The 22,766-nt window shown below is 40.0% G+C and overlaps 1 protein-coding gene across 1 annotated transcript in view; it reads right to left on the reverse strand.

Annotated features, from left to right (window-relative positions):
• EMILIN2 (elastin microfibril interfacer 2) overlaps nt 1-22,766 on the reverse strand; it is a 41,187-nt gene that overhangs the window by 8,878 nt on the left and 9,543 nt on the right. Inside the window, exons 3-7 of the mRNA XM_075023076.1 lie at nt 17,723-17,898; nt 13,519-15,453; nt 7,161-7,493; nt 6,540-6,578; nt 197-331 (exon numbers count right to left, since the gene is read on the reverse strand). Of these exons, the coding sequence (XP_074879177.1) occupies nt 197-331; nt 6,540-6,578; nt 7,161-7,493; nt 13,519-15,453; nt 17,723-17,898 (2,618 nt within the window). The remainder of the gene's footprint in view (nt 1-196; nt 332-6,539; nt 6,579-7,160; nt 7,494-13,518; nt 15,454-17,722; nt 17,899-22,766) is intronic.

Below are 22,766 nucleotides of genomic sequence, written 5' to 3' on the forward strand. Positions count from 1 at the left end.
ACAGTTGTGGAAAAACAGCAGTGGCAAAGTGCATGCCTGTCCACATCCACAGGAAGCTTTTACCCTGGTGTGTCTGGTTTAGATGGACTTATTTTGTTTGTTCAATGCACCAGCAAGGCCTGAGATAGCATCAAACACTGGTAACCCATGCTAGTGCCCATCTGGCATCTCTGCGGGTCTGTCCTTTGGCTGTTACCTGTATTGGGGTTATAACAGTCCCCATCATTCACAAGCACTTTGTTAAAGTGAACCACGCCGACATCACTGGAGAAAGGCTTCTGCGTGAGCCCAGCAGAAAATGACACCAGAGAGGCCGCAGCAGCAGCAGGTCCTGAAGTGGGTAACAACATGAGTCAGAGTCACATCACGATGACAAACAGACTCTCCCTGTGATGGTTTATAATCCAGTGTCTCTGTTCCTGCACATACTCCACTTGGACTAACCCCGTCACTTGAGGGATGCCAGAATTAGCAGAACACATATTGCTGGACCAGGTCCCAGGTGTCTCACCATAAAATTTACTGAGTACCATAAAATTCCCCCCTTGGCCACAGCCTCCCCCCTGTTTTTTTCCTTCTAAGGAAAAGATACACGGCTTGTAAATGCTGGCAGTGGAAATCCTACTACCTCCCAATTTAACAATGCTTCTGCCGTGAACCTTCTTCAGAATTGAGGCTGCCCTTGGACATCTCCGCTCCCCGACACTATCACAATGGCAACAGGAGTGCTGAAGGGGTACAGCTCGTGTCAGCTTTCCTAGTCATGCCGAAAAGCTGTGCATAACTTAGATCTTTTACCTTCTCTGCCAAAGGCTAGTGAAAATATCTACAAGAAGTAACACTTCGGTATTAAAGCAAAGAGGACCATCACTGGGGCTTTTCTCTCTCTCCAGCACTTCTCTTTTGAGGGACTTCTCACTCCACAATTTTTTCTTCTTTTCTCAGCAGATCCAACAGACACTTAGGTATTTTACAGTGGCTATCTACTTACTAGCTAAACACTGCTGTTAGACTGGTGTTGGACAAAATACAATTTGGACAATTAAGACAAATTTTTACTTTTAACAGACTGACTTAATGGCAACTGTTTAGTGATCGACCACTTATTAGTCCCATTTCAGTTCCCTTCCCTCTAAACATTTCCTCAAAGGCAGGACACACTGCTAGAAGTAGTCAACTCTTGCTGCTTTGTTTGGGCAATTAAGTAAACAACAAATACACTTAAAGTTGTCCTCAGTTGCTCTTTCTGTTCTACCTTGTTCAGGTTAGGAACCATGTCTTCTCCCTGCTGTTTCACCCCTGCTTCTTCTGCCTTTAAAATAGATGTTTGGTTTTCTCTTCTTCTCATATCACTTAAAAATTGAAGTTAAAAAGTGACAAAACTTCACTTAAAATTTGGATATACAAATGCTCTGCTATCCTTTTTTTTTTTTCTGAATAATTTGGCATCGGGGGGTAGAAGGGGAAGACAAGGGGAAGACATGCCTGCAACTTCAGAAATGGCAAATAACTACCATGATTTCCCTCAGGGGCTAGTAACCAGCTGCCTCATATATCTTTGGAAATCTCCTTATTCAATATTTTGTCTCATGCTCAGAAAACAGACAGAAGCCCTTTTTCATTACTCCTACCTGCCACTGCACCTGCAGGTGCTCCTGTAAGCTAAGATGAGGTTATTTGAAAGGACCAAAATTAATTGCAGGAAGTCTACTTATTTAAGCAGCTTCTGTAAAGCTCCAGCACCTTAATGCCCCACTACTTACAGAAAGCATCTCTTTATATTCTCAGCTTACCCTGAGACTCAAACAAACTGAAAAGCACCTCAACAAACTTCTTGCTGGCTCACTCAGAAAGGTTTCTCTCCCCTGAAGTCATACTGCATAGACAGCACAAACTATTTGCTGCCTGCCCAGAAATGCTGTCCTCTCCATTTGGAGTAGCTCCAGTTCTGTTCAGGTTGGTGTCATCTGAATAAGGGAGCGACTCCTACCCTGGCTCACCATGGCTTCCTTCAAGATTTTCCTGCACTAATTGCTAGAATAGTTATTAGAGTTTGCTGCTGAAATTGCTTCAGCCCTGCAGCCTAGTTCAGCACACCATCTGTGTTTGTCCAAAGGAGAAATCTTAAACCCATCTAAATAACCTGTAGATCGGTTCAGTGGGCAATATTAGGAGGCACAGTGAAGACGCAACATGGCTCCCACCCTCCTCCCTGCTTCCAGCTGGAACTGCAGCTCTCAGCAGTGCTTTTGCAGAACTTTAAAGAGAGGTGAACCACCTTCCCTTACATGCCCCCACTTGCAAACACTTTCCTTCATGCAAAGATCAAAGTTCAGCTTCTCTAGGCAAGGTCCAGGCTTGGAAACTGCTTTCACCTAAGCAGTTAGCGTTGTGGAATTATAAAAATCAGGAAGAAAAGTTTTAAAGCATTTAAAAGCTGGGAACCACATGCACAGCTCTGATGAAGAAACTGCGAGGCAGACAAAAAGTTTCACAAAAGATTCAACCACAGTTTTACAGCTTCTGGGGGAGGAAAAAAACTCTGACTTTAGACCTATTCAAGAAGGTTTCACTTGATATATATTTATACATAAGCAGGAGCAGGTATGCATGTTCATGGCAACCTAAGCTAGTATAATGCATTCTGGGGAGTCAAAAGACCAAAGATACATGGGTGGCCTTTGTTAGGTTACATCTACTTCCACCCATCTGCAGTTGTATTTCTGGTTCTCCACCTCTCTTTTGACTTCCCAGCACAGTTCATGCCTCCCACAGAGCCCAAGGGCCTGAAAGAGGAAAAGAAGAAGAAGAAAAAAAAAAAAAAATTCAAGAAAAACAAAACTGCACAGCATAGGCATTTTCTATCAAGATGAAAGGAGAAAAAAAAAAAAGAGCGTGATGGTGCTGCTGACAATTGCTCAGCAACTGGAATAAGGACTCTTCAAGAGTCTACACAGAAGAGACCATCAGTATGTAATTCATTTGTCAGTGTGCACTTATGATGCCTTTGCATATCGCAGGAGTACAGAAAATATGTCAGATTTCCTCTGCTTGGCCAATAGTCCTAAATCTAAATGAAGGCAAAGTGCATAATTTCAGTTAGAGCAAATGGGACAAAAATATCAGCAATTTATCACCTCCTCACTGTTTTTTTTTAACTCTTCAGTTTGAGACTAACACCTCTCATTTTCAAGAACATTCCCACTGATTATGGGATGGCCATGAAGCACAGCACAGTGCCACACTGATTTCCATGAGCCAGTGCTCAATGAAGCTGGGCCCATTAGCTCTGCTAAGTCACAGTGTTTCTAATGCAGATGATAACTTGCTCAGTGTGTTATGAAGACACAGCTACTTTTCTCCTGAGTCTGTTAGTAACAGCTCTCTCTGCTCTTACGACTCCTACCTTTCACATCGCAGCAAGAGGTTTGCCCTAGCACTTACCTACCGCTCCTTACACAAATACCCATCTCCTACGCCATCCTTCAGCGTGCTTCTGTGAGTTGCACTGTTCTTTCATGCAAACAGCAACAAAACACAACCACTAGTGCAACTGTGGGTGATCACATGTTCTTCACCTCAAAGTCAGCAAACATGCTTTCCCCTGTGCTAGACCACTGATGTGTACTAACAAGAATACTGCTCCCTGTCTAATGATCAAAAGAAAGAGCTAAACATGCAGCAGAACGCGTCACAAGCATGGCAGGGTAATTTATGCATTCAGTAAACTCTTTCTTCAAATCAAGGACCACCTGCAACAACATAAATCTTACATTACAGTAACATCATGCCTTTAATATTTGAAATGTGTCCTCCAGACTTGCTGCCTGGAGTCACATGGAGAAAGTAAAGATGGCTGAGTATCCGACATGTAATAAGAATTAAAAAGCCCAAACCAAAATTAGCCCTTTATCTGCATGGATATATACAGCAGCGTTAGCACAGCAGTAGGGCTCACTAGCTCAGCTGTTTATTACACTGTACAAGGTGTTTCTTTGAGAGAGGAGCAACCACCCTCCATTGAAGCTGCAGGGTTAAGGACACAAGCAACACTGCAGACTGGATGAAGGGGGAGGGTGGAAAAGGCAATTCGTGCTTTCAGTGAATTTTTTTCACTGTGGTCCTCTGTATGCTGATCAGAACGTCGAAATCCTCTGCTTGGCTCTGTCCTTGCCTAGTTGTGTGACCTGGGATCTTACAAGCATTTTCTCATCAGTTCCCAGAGCAGTTCATCAGCCAATTCATTACTTCTGCCTCCTGCAATTTTCTTTGCTCCAGCAAACAAAAATCCTCATAAATGTAAAACTGCCATGCTTCAATAACATTTGCCGCTGATGTTTCTTTAAATAACAGTTGGTTCAACTCTTTATGTATTAAAAGAGATTAGGTGGATGCACTTAGGTCCTGACACTTAACTCACCTTTGTCATGAACTCCTTGCCTGTGAAAGAGCTAATATGTAATATTGTACCTTATACTCTCTCATTAAATACTTTTAAGTCCTTGAAGGTCTCTACCTACAATGTTGTGAGATGCATGCAAAGAGATAGCTAATGAATCTGAAAAACTCAAGAAATACTTAGGTATTGAAAGTATGCAAATTGTGCCTCAGCATTCAATAAGAGTACTAAAGTGGGCTAGTTTAATCCCAGAGGACAGAGTTGGAGCCCTGAACTTCTTCCTGAGCAGTGCTTTTATGTAACAGAAGCTATTCAGAAACAGAAATGAAAGGGAGTACTCAGAAGGCCAATTTAATAGTACAAGCTTCTTATATTAGGAATTACAGTACAAGAAGGTCTGATCTTCTTTCAAATTTGAATTTCAGTACCACAAGACATCATGAACTATTGTCCTGCACAAATTAGATATTAAGGACTCCTTGATGCCTTATTTAAGCATTAAGTTCCTCCTCCAATAAGCCAAAAATCTTCCCTTCCCCAGCTGTTAATTTCCACAACACTGTTAACTGCTGAATTCTGTCCCAGAATGCTTGCTCTCTTTGCTGTCTGTAAGCAGACACTGATGATTAGGGACAGTGGATGTAAATGCTCTAACTCCACAGAAGTCTAATAGCTATTTGTACCATCCTCACCTCTGTTTTCTATAACGGCACCTGCTATTGGGGTTTGCAAGGCATTTTGGGGGAAGTTATAGGACAGATCAGCAGGTATATCTTGTATTTAGATAGGTCTTCAGGGGCATGGATCAGGAAAAGGAACTCCTTGGTCAAGCCCACCTCTCTGGATCCTAGGGTGATAACGTTTCTTCCGTAACATGTTCCACCAAGCAGCAAACAGGCACGCTGCCTGCCACACCCTGCCTTTTTGACCTACTGTTTCACACAGTTTCAGCATACATATATTAAAATACTGCTGTCTATAAATGGCAATAGGTTGTACAAAGTGGAAGAAAACCCCCAGGAAATCCATTTATCACAGAAATCTAGACATCTATATTGGCTTTGCTGGCATCAAGATAAATGAACATTTCTTTACTTCTCATCCTCTTCCAAAAGCCTCATCTATTGCTGCTTGTTCTTACCACCACCATCCTCAAATGCAAAAAGATTGCTGTAAGGCTATGGCAGATTTTTAATTAGAAAGTATAAATACCAGAATTACAGTGTGAACTCTTTACAACTCTTTTTGTCAGTCCCCAGACCAGTCTTCAGGATGTGTATCTGTGATTTTGTTAGGGCCATCAAACCAAGTCCCAAGGGTAGGATTTTTGATGCCAGAAAGCTCTAATGTTTTATTTTCATCTATTTCTCATATTTCCTCAAATTTAGATGAAATAATTCTTTTTGAAGAGGGTGTGGGAATATTCCATTTGATCCAGGATACCATTCCCCAGGGTTTGATAATATCTTGACTATGAGGTTGTAGGGCAGGCAGCACCCAATCAACGTATTTATCAAGGCCAACTAGCATGTCCCACACAAGATTTATACCTGTTTACCATATAAATCCATACATGAACTGTGATATTAACAATTATTAAAAAAAAAAAACAAAACACCAAGAAACCAAGAAAACTGCATTTTGAATCTTTTTAAATTGTGGTTGTCAGTGGCAGTACTCCTACTTTCACTGAAGTTAAGAACACGAGCCCTCGTGATTCTAACAAAGCCAGAAACTCTCCCATGAGGAAGACCTAGTTATGCACTAGCTCAGATACTAACAGTGTTTCAAGATCTTAGTCTTGGCCTTATTCATATCTTATTAAAGAAATATTAAAATTATCAGAAAGAAATATGTATTTTCTCATTAAAAGGAAAAAAAAGGTCAATACTGACATTTGCTTGGAACTAGAAACCCTCTGTATTAAAAAAAAAAAACCACTGAAGTAAGTAACAATAACCCCAAATAAATTATTTTTCCAAACCTCAAAAAAATAATCTTTTCAAAGGATGCAGATTATGTTTTAATGCTTAGGTATAGCAAAAATCTGTCAGATTTGTTCTCTCGATCGTGACTTTCCAGGGACTGAAATAAACATGAAGTACCTGTGTAAAGAATTTCCAGTTAACAGTCACCTTACCTTGCGAGTCCGTGGTAGGAGGAAATAACTTTGGATATCCTACAAAGAAAAAGCAGTATGTGTCACACAGTACATAATGGAGTACACTATGACAAAATATTGCTGCAGTATTCTAAAAAGCACCCTTTGTTACCAAACAGCAACTTACTGAAGTAGCTACCAAATAGCATCTCCTACATAATGCTCAATTATCATTAAGCTGGGGCTGCCACAGCAAAGGGAAAAAAATTCTTACTACAATGTACTAAATCCACTGCAAGCACTACGGCAAGAAAAAAAATATAATTTAAGTTTCCTTAATGGCAAAGATTGCAGTAGTTACCAAGGATTTACATCAGCTCTGCTGACCTCATGCTTAGTGCAGCCTTGGCAAAGACAACAAAACTGGCACTGAACGCGTTTCCCCTACTTCTGTAGCCAGCTGGAGGCTGCAAAGGCCTGTTCAGAAATCGCCTCTACCGTAAACCCATTCCCAATGGCAATAGCTGTAACTGGCATCCACGAAAGGCTGAAAGGTGCCTGGTAAAGCACAACAGATCTCAGTGTCACCCCTCTAGGAAGACCTAACATGTCCATTCCACTTAAGATGGGAGTGATTCACTGTTAGTTTGGTTCTCTCACCTGGTGCTCCAGCATACCCTTCAGCAATGGGCATGGTACTTTGACCAGCCTGACCGTCCACACTCCTAAGCCTCCCTCTTCCTGACATTAAAACAGTGCCAGGAGGCCCTGCCTCTCCAGTCTCCAGGATGATCCCGGTTGTTCCGGGCAGAAATGGCACAACTCCTGATCCTGGCAGCACTGGGCGCGGAAGAGGTCTTGGCTGTGGTGGCTGAAGAGGGGTCCTCTGTCGCGGGGGTTGTATCCTTGGCCTTGATGGCAGCAGGGATATGCCAGGTTGAGGCTGCAGAGGTGGTCTTGGTGGCAATGGCTGCCGTGGTACTTCTGATTGCCCTTTGAAATTATGAAAGAAGAGGAAAGATAGAGAATTATTCGCCTAAAATAGTATAAAATACTCCATATTTTTGTAAAAAAAATACTTCAAAATAAAACAGGACTCAATTTCAGGCCACCTTTCCCCTCAGACCCAAGACTGCACTGGCAAAACTCCATTCCACTCTTGCAGTACTACAGACTCCCTTCTTTCCCAGCCTGTGACACAGGGAAAGGAATGAAGACAGCCTGGAGACAGGACAAGCAGCAGTCACATAACCCATGAACATTCACCCACTAGTCCAGCTTTGACTTTCTGCACCAAGCAGGCTGTGTAGCACACCTGTTCCCACCAGTGCTTTAATCTCCATTGTGTGCTCCCCCTCTACCTTCACTTCAGTTCTCCTGAACACCTCCTGCCCATCACTCCTACTTTCGACTCTGTACTTGCGTAACACCTAGCACAAGGCTGACCCTTCAGCACTACCATAAAGAAAAGTACCCACAGCAAAAAACCTGAGTAAATGAACACCGACATACAGGGGTTTTTTTCCCTACTTTGAAAAGCAACAAACTTAAAATTCCAAGTACTCCCATTACTAATATTTTCTGACATTGAAGGCAGAACCCTAGGTTATAATCTATCAGAAAAACTTTTACTGTTTAAAGAGAAGAGATACCATTAAAAGACTTTTCCAGTAGGGCAGCCAACACATATGACATCAGGGTTGAACAGCGCTGACACGGCTACATTTGTGTATCTGGACCAGTTCTAAGCCCTTTATAGAAATTAAGGCTTATTCATAAAAACGAAGTCTTAGATGGCATTTAAGGATGCAATGTCCTCCCAAGAATGAAGTTCAATTACATCTACATTAAGAACAGGAATTTACAAATGTGCAGATTTCAGCAGATGCAATGACAGCTTTTACACAGAATAATTAGAATTTAATTCTAAATTGAGTATTAACATTTGTTATTTTGATTGCATTTTGAGACTAAAAGCATGGCTTTAGGTGCAGGGATAGAATTGAGTGTTTGGGAAATGGACAAACATCCCCTTGCAAATTTATCTGATGCAACTTGTCACACCAGAGATGCTTGCCATGGTCCACAGTGGAGACCACCGCTCTGATGTCTCAGTGATCAGAATGAAGCACTTATCACAGTCCAAAATCAGCCTGGGTAAATTCATCAGTGGCTAGGGCTAAACCAAATGGCTGCACCTAGAAGCAGACATGGTGTGAGGCTTTCCCTGGCTCTGCTGCATAACTGGGGACCCCCAGCAGGGCCTTATACTGCGCCTTTGAGTGAGAGCTTGCAACCAAGTCATGCAGGTATTGTCTGTGATGCACGGCTGGGGTCCAGACGGTGTTGCTGGCAACCCACGTGCTGTTTTGTGACTATTCGACACCTGCACTTTACCCTTGTGAATCTCGTTTCTTGTTTTCAGTCTCATAAAAAGTCCACGTAAGCCTCCCAGAGTACTGAGAGGCTGTCCGAACTCATAGTCTCATACCACTTGTATTCATTTGCTAGATATGCCTGCTAGAAAAAAATCTTCCTGAGCTTTGCTGGCTGACTTTAACTGCCATGAGAATTGAAACTTATACAAGCAATGCACCACAAAGCTGCACTGAAGCTCACTTGGTAACTCTATCCACAAGGCAGAGGACTAATGGGTGAAATGTTCACTTTATACAGATTAACATTATCTTCATAAAAATCCCAGGATTAAAAAAATCTTCTAAAAATTTTTGAAAAAAGGCTTAAAGTATCAAAATGAATTGTTTAACAGAGTTGTTAACTTAGTGAGACATCTTCTGTCCACAGTGGCATAGATTTAGACCTTCAACTAAGATCTTCAGATTAACCTCATTCAAAATACAAACTGACAAAATACTTTACCTTGGGATGCACGTACTTGTCATTTCTCTAGCCAATTAAGATGAGCTTTATTAAGACAGTGACTTAGACTGACACAGGGAAAATGAATACATTTCTCTGCTTGCTTTTCTAAATCTTTAAATAACAATTAACAGCTCAAATCCCATATCCTGTGCAAACTGCTTCCTTGCATGCAATATCAATACTGCAATACTCAGAATTATGCAACTACACCTCCATAAGCTAAATCCCAAATTACTTGCCTAAAGCTCAACTTAAAGTGCCAGTAATCAGATACGTGTGGGTTGAGAGGGATCTGGTCTGCCACCTTTGCCAACCTTTTTGGCCTCTTCTACTGAGATGCATCATAGCAAGACAAAGTACCAATAAATCACTTGGTAACACTGGAGCCACCCTATCCTGACACTGAATTCTGTAACACATGTTTTCAATTCACAATACAATGAGAAAATGAATCCCCGATGAAGGCTGGGGTGAATCTAGCTGGACCTGCTTAAGCTTTGCTGTGCAGCGGACAAAGCAGAAATCTTCCCCATTATCTTCCCATCTATCTGGGAAGGCAAAAAGCAGAGCTGAGATCATTACACAGGTGAGAACAGTAACACTGTCCTCAGCAGCAGCATCCTTGCTGCCCCAGTTGTCATCACTGGTGTAAGTGACAACTTGGTTATCATGTCACACAACAGCTTCTGCTCTCAGATGCCCATCCGTAACTGAAACGGAAGGAAAGGTTTCCCTACTTAGCTGAAAATAAGAATGCTTTTGTTCCTCTCCCCCTCTTAAAAATATTTTATTTTATTCAGTTTGTTCAGCCAGGCAGCTTTAACCTGTTATTTCACTGCAGGAGGAATGGTCTGCTGGGAAGGAAGATAAGCAGCAACCTGGATGCATGAAGTGGGTGGATCTTTGGGGTGTGTCTGTTTCTAGTACCATTCTGCCCCGACCGTGCTCTCCTCAGCCCCCAAAACACACACAAAAAAGTGTGTAAAAGAAACTAGCGAGTAAAGGAATCTGTGACTGCACTCACAAGAGGCCAAAAAGACCCGACTTGGAATTTTCTTATAGATGCCAAAGGGATTTGACAATTAAGTTACAAAGTACCATTTTTCACAAGCTCACAAGGAGTCTAGAGGAATCCACTATACGACTATTCACACTAGAACACTACGATTTTATGTTGCCTTTTATTGGTGCTGTAAAGCAGAGCATACATTTGGTTTCTTAGACCGTAACCCTGCTACAGAGACAATTACCAGAGGAATTGCAGTTCAGGTCAAATAACCGTAACCAAAGCAAACTGCACTCCCAGCACAGTATCTGGCTGCAAGACCACACTTCTGATTCCTGGAAAACTTCATGAACCTGTATGAATAAGCAGTAAGTTAAAAAGAGACCACTAACTTTAACATGGCTTTCAGTTTTATGCCATTCGAAGAGCAAACGTACCTGCAGGGAGGCACCAAGTGCAATAACCACAACTTGCCCTACGCGACATGGAGCTGCGGGCAGTCACCATTTAATGTGGACGAAGAGCTGCTGGATTACATTAGCTTAGTGAGCACATTGTGCGTGGTCTCCTACATGCTTAGAGCGGACCACTGCCTGCCGCCACCACCGCCTTGTGTACGGCAGGATGCTGCACTGCCTTCACCAGAAATTATGACAAATTAAATACATTTCTGGCCTCTGGGACTGTACCTGACGTACAATCATTCACTAACCTGACTTGTTAGTTTGGACTGATGCACTTGAAACCCCTTAATAAAAAATGTGGAAGAAAACACAGCCATATTCCTAAGATGAGGGTCATTTGACTTTTCTCAGGTTTCACTGCTTGATAAGATTTTATATTGTTATTACTTGCAACATATCCTGGCCTTACTGCCCTCAACAAATGTTATTAGTAACAACTTGTTTCTGTTTCGGCCCTTCCAAAATCAAATTACATCATTTCAATGCTACAATATGCTGGCAAACAGTGCATAAGAAATTCTACATCGATCTGTGGCCAGGACTGACAGCCTTCCTTTCAAATAACATTGGTATCAGAGATGATGCTGCAGATCACGGATGTGAAAATAGTTAAAGCTATACCCCAACTCATGTAACAAGGTTCCCAAACTACTTCCAAAAAAGGCTCTTTTGCCAACATCTTTCTGCAACTCCAGCCATCAAAACTTATTTGGGACTGCTGTGCCAGACAGTGTTACTGTAATTGGAAACATTTGATGACTGAAGTGTGTGCTTCATGAATCCTTCAGAAGCCAGAGGCACCCCTTAACAGTGAGGGATGCTCAGAGTGCCTGCACCCCAGCTCCAGCAGCAGCATCCTGCCATAGGCTCTTGACACCCAATGGTGAACGGAGAGCTCTGCCCTGAAATGGCATTATTTTACAGAAACCCAGGCACACCAAGGCTTTTTAATGCTTTACAACATTATAATAGGGGCTGATAAATACCACCAGCAAGGTCTCTTGAACACCTGCTTTAAATAGCAGAAGAAAGATTACTTGTGTGTGTCTTGGACCTTTCTCCAATGTAGGTCCCTAGAGCAGATTTATTTGGGGCAAGATGGATGAGAAATAGGATTACATAGATACATCATACTGCATTTTAATGGGGACTGGGTCTGCTTCTGTGAGATCTAGGGGTGAAGGTCCTAACCCTGTTGAACTTAAGTCAAGATTTCACCAAAAGAATTATCTGAGAATTACGGACCCCCTCCATTTCCCTTCACTTCTTCCTTTAAAGAATAGAAACTTTTTTTTTTTTTTTTTTAAATTTCACACAAGAGCTTCTCACCTCAGAAGGATTTTTGTGTCAAGTACTGCAATACACTTAGTTTTAAACAATTAAGCACTCAAGAAACACATCTATCACAGGCTTTCAAGTCTCTGCCTCAGAATGAGAAGGATATTCTTCCCTAAAGAAATTGCTTTCAGATCCTTCATGAAGCACAACTTGTCCATTCAAGCAAGACTGCTCATGGTCCTGCATTTGATCTCCCCCAACCACCATCAGCTGCAACAGCCCATAGGCTCTTCCCTCAGCACCTCTTCTTCTGATTTAAGGCCAGTCACAGAAATTGGCCTTTTATTTATCTCATACGTGCACAGAATTAAAACCAGAAGCATCAACCAACTGAAGAGTCCAGTTTCAAAACAGTCTCCAATTCCTCTGTTTTTGCATCATGCTAACAGAAACAGGAACTCAGCTTCCTGCTGTAAACTTGAGTCTCAGAAAAACAACCCACTGCTGAAATTTGGAGCAAGAACTGCAGAGGGAACTGAGTGGCTTTTGGCAAGGTCTCTAAACCTTCATTGCAAGGTTCACCAACATGTTGAGTTTACTATTTCACAGCATTTTGAGCCAAAGGGAATGTGCCTCTGCTTCTCAGCCACTCTAATGCAAACTTTAAACCACCTGTGGATGTGGATTTGAGCTAACATGTTGGACTACTAACAGAAGCGGCTGAGGTGTGAAAACACTGCTAGCTGGGGTGTGCACCTATTGCCAACTTGCCAACTACATTGTGGGAATGGAAACTTCTGGGAGAGCTATGAAGCAGAAGTCTTATATTGCCACAGCAAAACATGCCACAGCTTGTTTGCAGAAGTCCTAAATCAAAGAGTTGGTGCTGAATTATAATCATTAACTCACGCTAAGAACAAAACTTACAGGGAATCATTCTTATCATAAATTTGAATTCCTTTGACTTCAGTTTTCTCCAGTTACTTTTCAATTTCCCCCAAGGAATCAAGAAAAATCTCACACAACAAAATGAAACAAAACCAAAAACCCAGATCAAATGAACTGGAATAATACCCACAGATAATTAATACTTGAAACTCACTTTAAACTCACCATCCAAAAAATATTAGTTTTCCCACTCTCTGGGAAAACATGAAAGCATATAAGACTTTTTTTTTTTTTTGAGAATACTTTTAAAAGCACTTGAAGTCCTCTATGGTGTTCTAGAGCAGAGCCAAAATTAGAGTCACTGTAAAAACAAAGTAGAAACTGTGTAATGAGGAATTGTAAATTCCTCCCTTGTTTAGTTCCTTTATAAATGATTTAGAAGAGAAAGCCAGTTGGAAAACAAACAAAAAAAGCATTAAAAAAAAGCAAAACAACTTACTTGTGTCAGACTGAGATTTCAGCATGCCTTCAATGTCCATGGTGATTTTGGAGACCTGACTATAAAACTGTTGGACAGAATTTTTGAGGCCAGAAATATCAGCGGAGTGAGATGCTATAGTTCCATTCACTTCATGGATGCAGTTCCATAAGCTGTTCACATGCTTATTCAAACCTTCTTTTATCTTCTGCAAGCTACCTGAGACAGAGTCCAGCTTGCCACAAACTTTTTCAACACGTGAGACTCTGCTCTCAACATCAGAAACCCCCTCCTGGATACCTTGGGTCTTTTCTTTGCACTTGCTAAGATCATTCACGATATGGTCATTCAATTGTTCTAGTCTCTCTTTCACTTCACCACAGCAATTATCACTGGGATGAGCAGTTTGATTTGCAAACGTCCTCTGCATTTGATCGATTTTTCGGAAGACACCTCGTTGTGTTTTTCTACAGGTAGAATTGACACCCAGAAGCTGCTCCTTGCAGCTACGCAAGCCGTCTTGAAGGTTTTTCATATCTTTATCCATGACATTTAGACTATACCGGAATACACGTACATCTCTCTGCATTTTCTGGATGTCACGTTGGTTACCCTTAATTAAGTTGAGTTTCTCGTTAAGAGAGCTATTTAGAGACTGCAGGAGAACAGAGTTATTGTCCGTTTTCAAAAGCAAGTGATTGTATTTGTTGTTACAATTTTCTAGCTCTTTCTGAAGGTCTTCCGTACCTTGCGGTGCAGACTGACATTTCTGCCCACAGAGGTGTTCAAGCGACAGTAGTTTGCTCTTCAGGAAATTAATCTCTGCTGTAAATTGCTCATTTGCAAATGCTGCATCACTGGGCAAGACGGCACCAGGATTAATATACATTCCATCTGGGTCTGTGGTATTAGCGATCTCTAAAATAGTGCCACCTAACCTATCTTCTAGTGCTCGCAGCTTTTGGTCAAACAAGTCTCTCAATTCATCTACCTCAGCAGCTATAGCACCGCGGAGAGTTTCCTCAATGTAAAAGCAATGTTCTTCAGCATTTCGTTCTGTAACATTCATCCTCGCATCTAGCTCCTCCAACCTCTCACCAAACATGTCTTCTAGATCTGGAGTTGACAATCGACTGATTTCATTATCTATTCTGACATTCAAGATCCTGTGTGCTTCCACAACTCTGTCAATCTTCTTATCTAAATCTTTTATCTGTTGGTCAAGGTCATTTCTCTCACCCTCCTTGCAACAGCTGGACTTGTTTGATGGAATCTGAGTTCGGAGAGTATTTATTTCTTCCCTCAAGTCATTCTCTTTTCCTTTTATAACATCAATTATTCCTAAACAGTTATTTTCATTGTCATCACACTGCTGCTGGATATCCTGTAGTTTGTATTCACAGGAGTTCTTCAAATCTGCCATTTTCTTTTCAAATCCTTCCAGTATTTCCTGTCTGAGGGACTCAAATTTTGAGTCTATATACTCCTGATATATATTGTCACTGGGCATTGTTATTGTAGGTCCTTGTGCTGCCTCCTGCAGTTGTTTTAATTGTCCTTCATAGCCTTTTACTTTTCCATTCAGTTCCTCCAGCCTGTCATTCCTCATCTTCAAGGCTTCTTTGACCTCAGCTAGCTCAGACTTTATATCTTCCATTTCAAAATCAATAAAAGGGTCTTTTTGATCTCTATTGCTGAGGAGTCCAGGCAGATGAATACTGTCTGTTGCACCACCAACCGCACTATCAGGCTCTGGGCGGTCATAAAGGTTGTTTAGCCAAGTGACCAACATCTTACTAGCATCTTCTTGGACAGTCAGCTTTAGGTTTTCATTCACACCTGCCAGAGAGGACTGAAGTTCCAGCACTGATCGTGTAAGTCTAAACAATTCATCCTCAAGAAACTGTATTTTCTTCTCATATTGTGGAGGTTCTGGCACTTCTGTTGGTTCTGCATCTGTTTCATGGAAATAACAGACAGTCTGGATGTAAATATTCCCAGGGGTATCTGTTTTAATCAGCTGAGACTAATTTCACTTTTCTTTAAAGCCAAATAATGATTTAAATTGCATAATTCCTTTTTCCATAGTTCCCTTTTCTATTCTTGTTTTCAGGAGTTTATAACTAAAACGTTATTAAAACACTCCAACATTTTAGCACATTGACCAATTCCTGCCAAGATACAATGGCAATAAATAAATAAATTAACAAGCAGACCCCCCCCCCCTTCTTTTTCAGCAATGAATCTAAGCTATAGCATATGTAACACACCATTATAGAACCATACACATCACAACACAATCCCCTTAGAGCCACTGCATCTCCTGTAACAGTAATTTGGGAGGTGCTGCTCCTGAATTCCCAATGAAAACTTAAGTGGCAATAATTTATGTGCCTAAAGGGGGTTTGTGCTCCAGTATTTTGCTGAACTGGGGTCCAAATGCATATACTAGGTGGGGTTCTGCAAGATATTCCAGTTATCACACTTGCTTCAAAAATACCTAATCGTTTGACACATATTTAAGTAGGCAATAAAAATGTGTATAAAAGCATAAACTTTATACATCCAAAAATCATTGTATTAAAATAACACCAGCACTACCATTGAATGAAAAAAAGTCAAAGCAGACTTTTAGCTGCAATCTCCTTTTTACCTAGCACAAATCAATTAATGCATCTGAAAACACCCTTCCAATCCATTTGTCATTGGCAGCACCTCATTTGCAGAGCCACGTACAATTCTGGATGTTCAGTTTCAAGCAGTATCTTTGCCATTATGTGCAGAGGGGTACACTCTATAAAAACATCATGTATAATCCTAATTGGGATTTTGCATTATACCTTTTACGCAATGCATAATCCAAAGATCTTTGCACAGTGAACACATACTATTGCATGCATAGAATAGGTAAATAAAGTTAAAAAGCAGAAGCAAAGAAGAAAATATACTTCTTTAAATACAACAGAAAATAGACACACAAATTGTTAGCATTAGAATAACTTTCAGATGACTAGTGGCATTACAGTTAAATCTTCGGACAAAAGAATTTTAGCACTGGTTCCAAGCTATGCATGCTAGATATACAGTGGAGAGCAACAGTGAGATAGGGTCTGAAGGACATGCAGTTGGAGTTTTTCTTAGTTTTAGACTGGATTTCAGCTTAAAGACATTACAAAGGAGGTAGGAAGTCACAAATGTACTCTTCAAGACTGGCAGGGTGGCCGATTCCTTTAATAATAAAAACGTATGCATACACAGAGTGTAGCTATTACATACACACTGGTCTATTTTTGCATTGAATTACAGCTCTTTTAGGGTTGGAGCAGAAAGAAAATCTCTACATGTAAGCAGTGTGCAAGTTCCTCAAAGATATCACCGTGGTTTATCATCAACTTTTGGAAATATTTGAGATGGGCTAACAAAATATTTTAAAAGCTTATTTTTAAAGCAGGTATATAACCTATAGGACTGGTTTGAAACCATGTATTCAGTCCCAATCCATTCCACTACATCAAAACCACAAGTGGAAATCTAAGTGCTATATGTGATGCTAATCTCCAATGATGTTCGGAAAAAGTCCTTCAGAAGGAAACATTTGTTTATCATTTTTTTGTTAATGCAGAAAAGGCACAATACTGCAGTAACAGCATTCCTTCTTATCCTTTCAGAAGACAGTATCTTATGCAAACAAAGATCATTCATTCTTTAAGGTATTTTTTCAGAAACCATTCCCTTACGCCTTAGAATTAAGGCAAGTAATCTCACATGAATCTAAAATCTGCACAAGCCCTTGAACAAACAAAACACTGTGAAACTGCTAGGGAGCATTATATATCATTAAAATTAGTACCTGTTCTTTTTCGTTTTAATAATAGTTCCTCTCAAATACATTTTTTTTTGCTGAACATTGAAGAAACCACAAAAAAAACCCGTAAATTCTTACAAAAAACCCAACCTTAACAAAAAGATTTTCCTGAACCATGAGTAGCCAGCTGCCATTTATGGTCAGTGTTCTACAGCCACCCCTCCGTTATTCTTCAGGAAACTCTCTGTATCGAGACTGTTATTGCCTGGCTATTATTTTCCCACCACGCAGTGTCTTCCATATGGCTTTTGTACCTGCCAGTAATTGAGTTTAATAGAAACCATAACAGTTCTTAGACTTAAAAGACAAAACAAGAAACCAAACGTGATCATGCATACCAAAATTCAAAGAAAAAGTTACCCAAGCCTTTCTTCACAACAGCTTTCACCGGTGTTGCGGGATGATGAGCAGTGTTTGGCTTTTCTGCTGGGCCTTCTCTGCAGTCTTCCCCTTTGTACCCGGGACAACATCTCCATTCCAGCTCTGTTACTGTCTTATATGCAACTGTGTACCGAGGTCTGAAACTCGTTCGGTATCTGCCAAAACAGTAAGCATTTTAAACAATCCGTAACCTAATCTGCTATTTAGATTAAGGCTAAAATTAAAACAGTTTTTTTTTTTTAAATGAAAATCAATTATTTTCATCTATGACTAATTTTCTCCTTCAAACATCAAATGAACAAATGCTTCTGTCTAGGTTTTAAAGTTACCTGCACTCAACACAGTCATATCAGGGAGAGCAAATATGGCCATAGAACAGGGCTTTCGCATATGAGCAGCGGGATAACATGTTGTGGGAAGTGAAGGTTCAACTCATCAGATGCTGCTGAGAATAAGTTACTATCAGTGTATTACTCTATAAATTCAAAACCTTCTCCCTTTAACTAACTGCTTTTCATTGCAAACCCACCCACAGGGCTGCTCTGGTAGCAACTCAGAACATCAAAAATGTTTCTGCCTACTTTGTCCCACTTGTCTTTCCACAGTCTCCACTTAAACCGTTCCTTGGAATCCGTATGTACAGAGCAGTCAAAGCTAGGAGGGATATTCCAGGGAAAGACAAACCGCTGAAAGCAGAGTCAGATAAGGACATGAAAGGAGTCAGATGAAAGGCTACAACCAACGAAGGAATCAATTCTTTCCTACTTCATGAGTGAAGTTGAAGAGGGTCTTGCGGACAAACCTATGCACGTTATGTACGTACAACCTTAAGTTTCCCTGATTAATCACTCAAAAGTTAATAAATGGCGAACTAATTCTGGTTCTGCAACTTTCTTTAACCATAGACTTCCATAACTTTCCTTCAGTACACATACCGCATGTTCAGCTTCAGTCAGACACTAGATCCCACCAGATCATAAGCAGAGGCTGTGCTATTTTATAAAAACTAAATCAATTTAAGGTACAGCTCATTTCGGGTTGCAATATGAGGAAAATAACTAAAACAGGGATTTGCCACCTGAGTTCTATAAATTGGTATACTTGGAACACATAGAAACAAAAAAGTTACCCCAATTTCTCACTTGAATTCCTTTCTCGGAATAAAACAAGTACCATAGTCCTGACCTCCCTACGGCATTTTCAGATCTTTTTTTCTTAAGATTATTTCAGATTAGAACAGTTTGCATCCATTAATGAACAACAGGCTCACTTCACAGCTAACATGTTCCTAAAGTAGTAATACCAGCAGAATAAATACAGGACAGTAGTGAAGGACTCAAGAGGAGCTCTGCAACAGATTTCACTCATTGCCTGGCTGGGCTTATAGGGAGTGTATTTTGGGACAGAGAGAATACAGTACAGAATGGGCACCAGAAGCAGCTGTGCTATCACACAAAAATCAACTAGATTTCATTAAAAATTGTCTTGTATTAATACGCAAAATTCCTTATTGTTTAAAAGTAATCAGTAATCAGCTACCAAATGGAGTTAAATCTTACTCTGAAAAAGTTTCTATTGAAAGTCACAGAGAAAGAGTTTAACTGCTACTCTTCAAAGCTTCTCTTGCCATGCGTGCAAATAATTGCTAAAATAATTTTGTATTTTTTTATTCAGATCTTTCACCTTTATAGACATAATTTTAATATAACGTCTCACATCTGATAGCCATTTGCTGTCCCTTTTTGGTAAGCTGCTTAACAAACTTGGGGCAGGGGGGTTAAAATGTTAACTACTAATTATGAATTTGTTTCTTTTCCAACCATCTCTTTCCCAGTTCTGCCACAATATATTCTAATTTTTGCAATCTGGAAATACTCAGTGTTCTTTTGCATTATTACTTTATCTACAACTTCTCATTAAGGGGAAAAAGTTACTTTGATTAGAGACAATGTCATGTTTCTTCCAATTATTTTCGGGCCAAAGAATAGTTTATTCTAACAAGCCTCTGGATTCCCTTCTCCTGTGAATCTTCACAGGAAGGCAGGGGCAGGCTAGGCTGTAACTCTGTTAGCTGCTCGTAACTGCAGTGGTTTGCAGTGGTTGTCAGCTTTTCAGATTCTGACTTGCAGCACGTAAACTCAGAGTGGGTTTCCAATCCTTTTTTTACCTTCGCAACACCATATATGAAAGAGCTGCAGACTGCACTCCAGCTCATCACTTCTTCTACAATTTTCACTGAAACATCTGCTGAATCCTGTTTACAAATGTAAAGTACAGACATCCTCAAAGTCAAGTGCTTTAAAAATTACAGGAGTGCAATGCGGAGGGCAACTGCATAGGGAAGACAACATCCCGGCCACCCAGGAACTTCCTTTTCCTTCTCCCTTATCTAAATTATTAAACCACCTCTTGTGTAGGTAATTTGGGGTTGATTCCTTTCCTTCCAACTAGCTGCCAGAGTCAGATGAGCGACAGGATTAGCTAGATGCTTTAGTGTTTTGAAGTGGTTTTGAGAGTCATTACAACCTCTCTCACAACCACCACATTACTGAAATGCAAACTTTGAACTTCCCGATAAATTTTCACATGCCGGAAACAGTCGCACATACTTTTCTCTGATTTCCATAACACACTTAACTGCTCCAAACTTTGTGTGTGTTCCTATCTGTACTTTCAGGGCCAAACTGCTTCCTGAAAATTACAGTATTTTGACTATCTTTAAACACCATTGCACTTCTCTATTTATTCCTAACAAAGTTTTAAGAATATAGCTGAAACAACTTTTATAAGAGAAGAACTACTTTTATGCAAATTGTGCACTTCTTTGCTCAAATTACAGAATGAGGATTTTCCTTGTACTGTTTCTGCCATTATCATATTTGTGACAAGTTTCTGTTTGTATACCATCTCTGAGTCATGTTCATCAATGCAGACACCTTCAGATGACTTCAACATTCAGACAAATCACAAGACACAATCAAATACAATAGAAGAATATAAACAAATTAAAAGAAATCAAGCTTAGTATTTTTCATATGGGCAAATTATAAAACTTCCCCAATCTCATCTTAAAAATAAAAAATAAGCAAGTTTGACATTCTCACTTTTTTATTTCATAGTTCCATGATCATACGAGGCATAAAATATTTTAATATGATTTAATACAAAAATTATTTGAAATGCAGGAGAATCCTCCCATTTTAAATTATAAAATATAAACACTGTGTATCTACAACTTTTAAAATGTTATAGCAGTCTATGACTTACAAATTCTTGCAAGTCTGAGAGCTCAAGCAAATACATGAATTGCATCTGTTTTGATTTCAGCTATGGCACTTCAAATACAGCCTAACCTGAATCCTAAACCACAATTCTCCTAGAGCAAAAAGAAGCTAGAATCAAAATGCTTCAAAATCTGGATGTAGAACAGCTTTCATATTTTACATCTTGAACTATGGTAACAAGACAGCTATATTCATGGATGGCTCAGAAATTAAATTGGGATTTACTTACCAAGAACTATCGTTCCTCTACACTGCCAGCCCAGCTGAATGAATCACACTCACGGTTCAGCAAGGCTAGTCACGTAAGGCTAGGAAACAGGAACTTACCCTAACACTTTTCCAATTTGAATCCAGTCACATAAAAGTTTCTTAAAAATCACAGCTTCATTGCTACAGTTTCTCTACTGATGATATGCTCCATACACAGTTGTGGAAGTTGCCCATGCAAGGAATGGTGTCACTGTGCCAGCACTGTCCAAATGCACTGATAAATGACATTCACCAGCATGCATCCAGCCCAAGGGAGATTCTCAATCATACAAGTTTTTTAAAGCCAAAACTTTGCTTGCTCAGTGGATTTCAGTGGAGGAACTGGAGACTTCCAGGATTTTGCCAGGATATAACAGTCTAACAGCACTGAACACAATTATATTCTTGGTTACAGTTCTAAGAAAACAAACCATAACTTTCTGCTAGGGACTGCATCCTGAGAATAATTTGTGATTCTACGTATTTTAATGACATAGGACTGCGAGCTACCAGAATATACAAATCAGACACATCTTTATTTACATTTGTAGTGTTCTGAATCCAACTGCTCACTCGTAGTCACAGCAAACGTGTAACATACAAACAGAAACATGCAAAACATAAAATGCACTCAGTGCAGCTGGAGAGATGAAGTGTTGCTTTTCTATGCAGCTAGGTAGAATTACATGGTTAGAACGTAACATGCCCAAGTTTCAGATCTTTTCTCTTGTAGGTGTGAGTCTTTAAAAGTTACCTAGTGAGGAAATTTGGTCAAAAGGGTTCACAAATAAGTCTCTTAAAGAATTGAGGCTCCACTTTAATGCCTGTATATGCTGGAATGTAATTAAAAAAATAGTGAAACATTAAATCTTCCTCCAGTTGACTTGGATTTGTGCTATTCAATTAAGCGGTAATAAATACCATTATTTTTACAAGTGTCTCAAAGATCTAAAAAAAAAATCCTTATGTGGTTAAAAGTTACATACAATACACCAGTATTTATTGTGCCTAGTCACCATGTCCTCTTGTGGACTTCTAGCCCAGGATGACGGTCATATCCTTGTGGTGAATTGATCTAAAAACTACAAATGAAGTAATTCTTTTAGAAAGCATGATTAAAGGGTGATTTCAACAGTCTCTAATCTTTCCTCACAACAGAGAAAAAAAGAACAGCTGGGTTTTAGGAGCCTTTCCACAACAGGCTGATAACTATGAATGCCTACTACCTTCACCATGAATTCAACATGCTGATCAAATGAGAAAACACATTCAGAACACTCATGCAAATCTCCACTTTTAACATCTAAGTATTTTGCAGCTGAAATAAAGTTGTACGGTGTGGCAATAGCATTCAAATATTCCTCCTCTTTGAGAGAAAAGTATTTTCTTAGGAAAATGCTTAATTAAAAATACATGTTTGCTGCAAATGCTAGACATTTTGACCAGGGAACGAGCTATAATTTTCTCATGGTGCTAAACCACAGAAGGAA

The sequence above is a fragment of the Buteo buteo genome, chromosome 3 (genome assembly GCF_964188355.1).
Source record: "Buteo buteo chromosome 3, bButBut1.hap1.1, whole genome shotgun sequence".
NCBI classification, from domain to species: domain Eukaryota; kingdom Metazoa; phylum Chordata; class Aves; order Accipitriformes; family Accipitridae; genus Buteo; species Buteo buteo.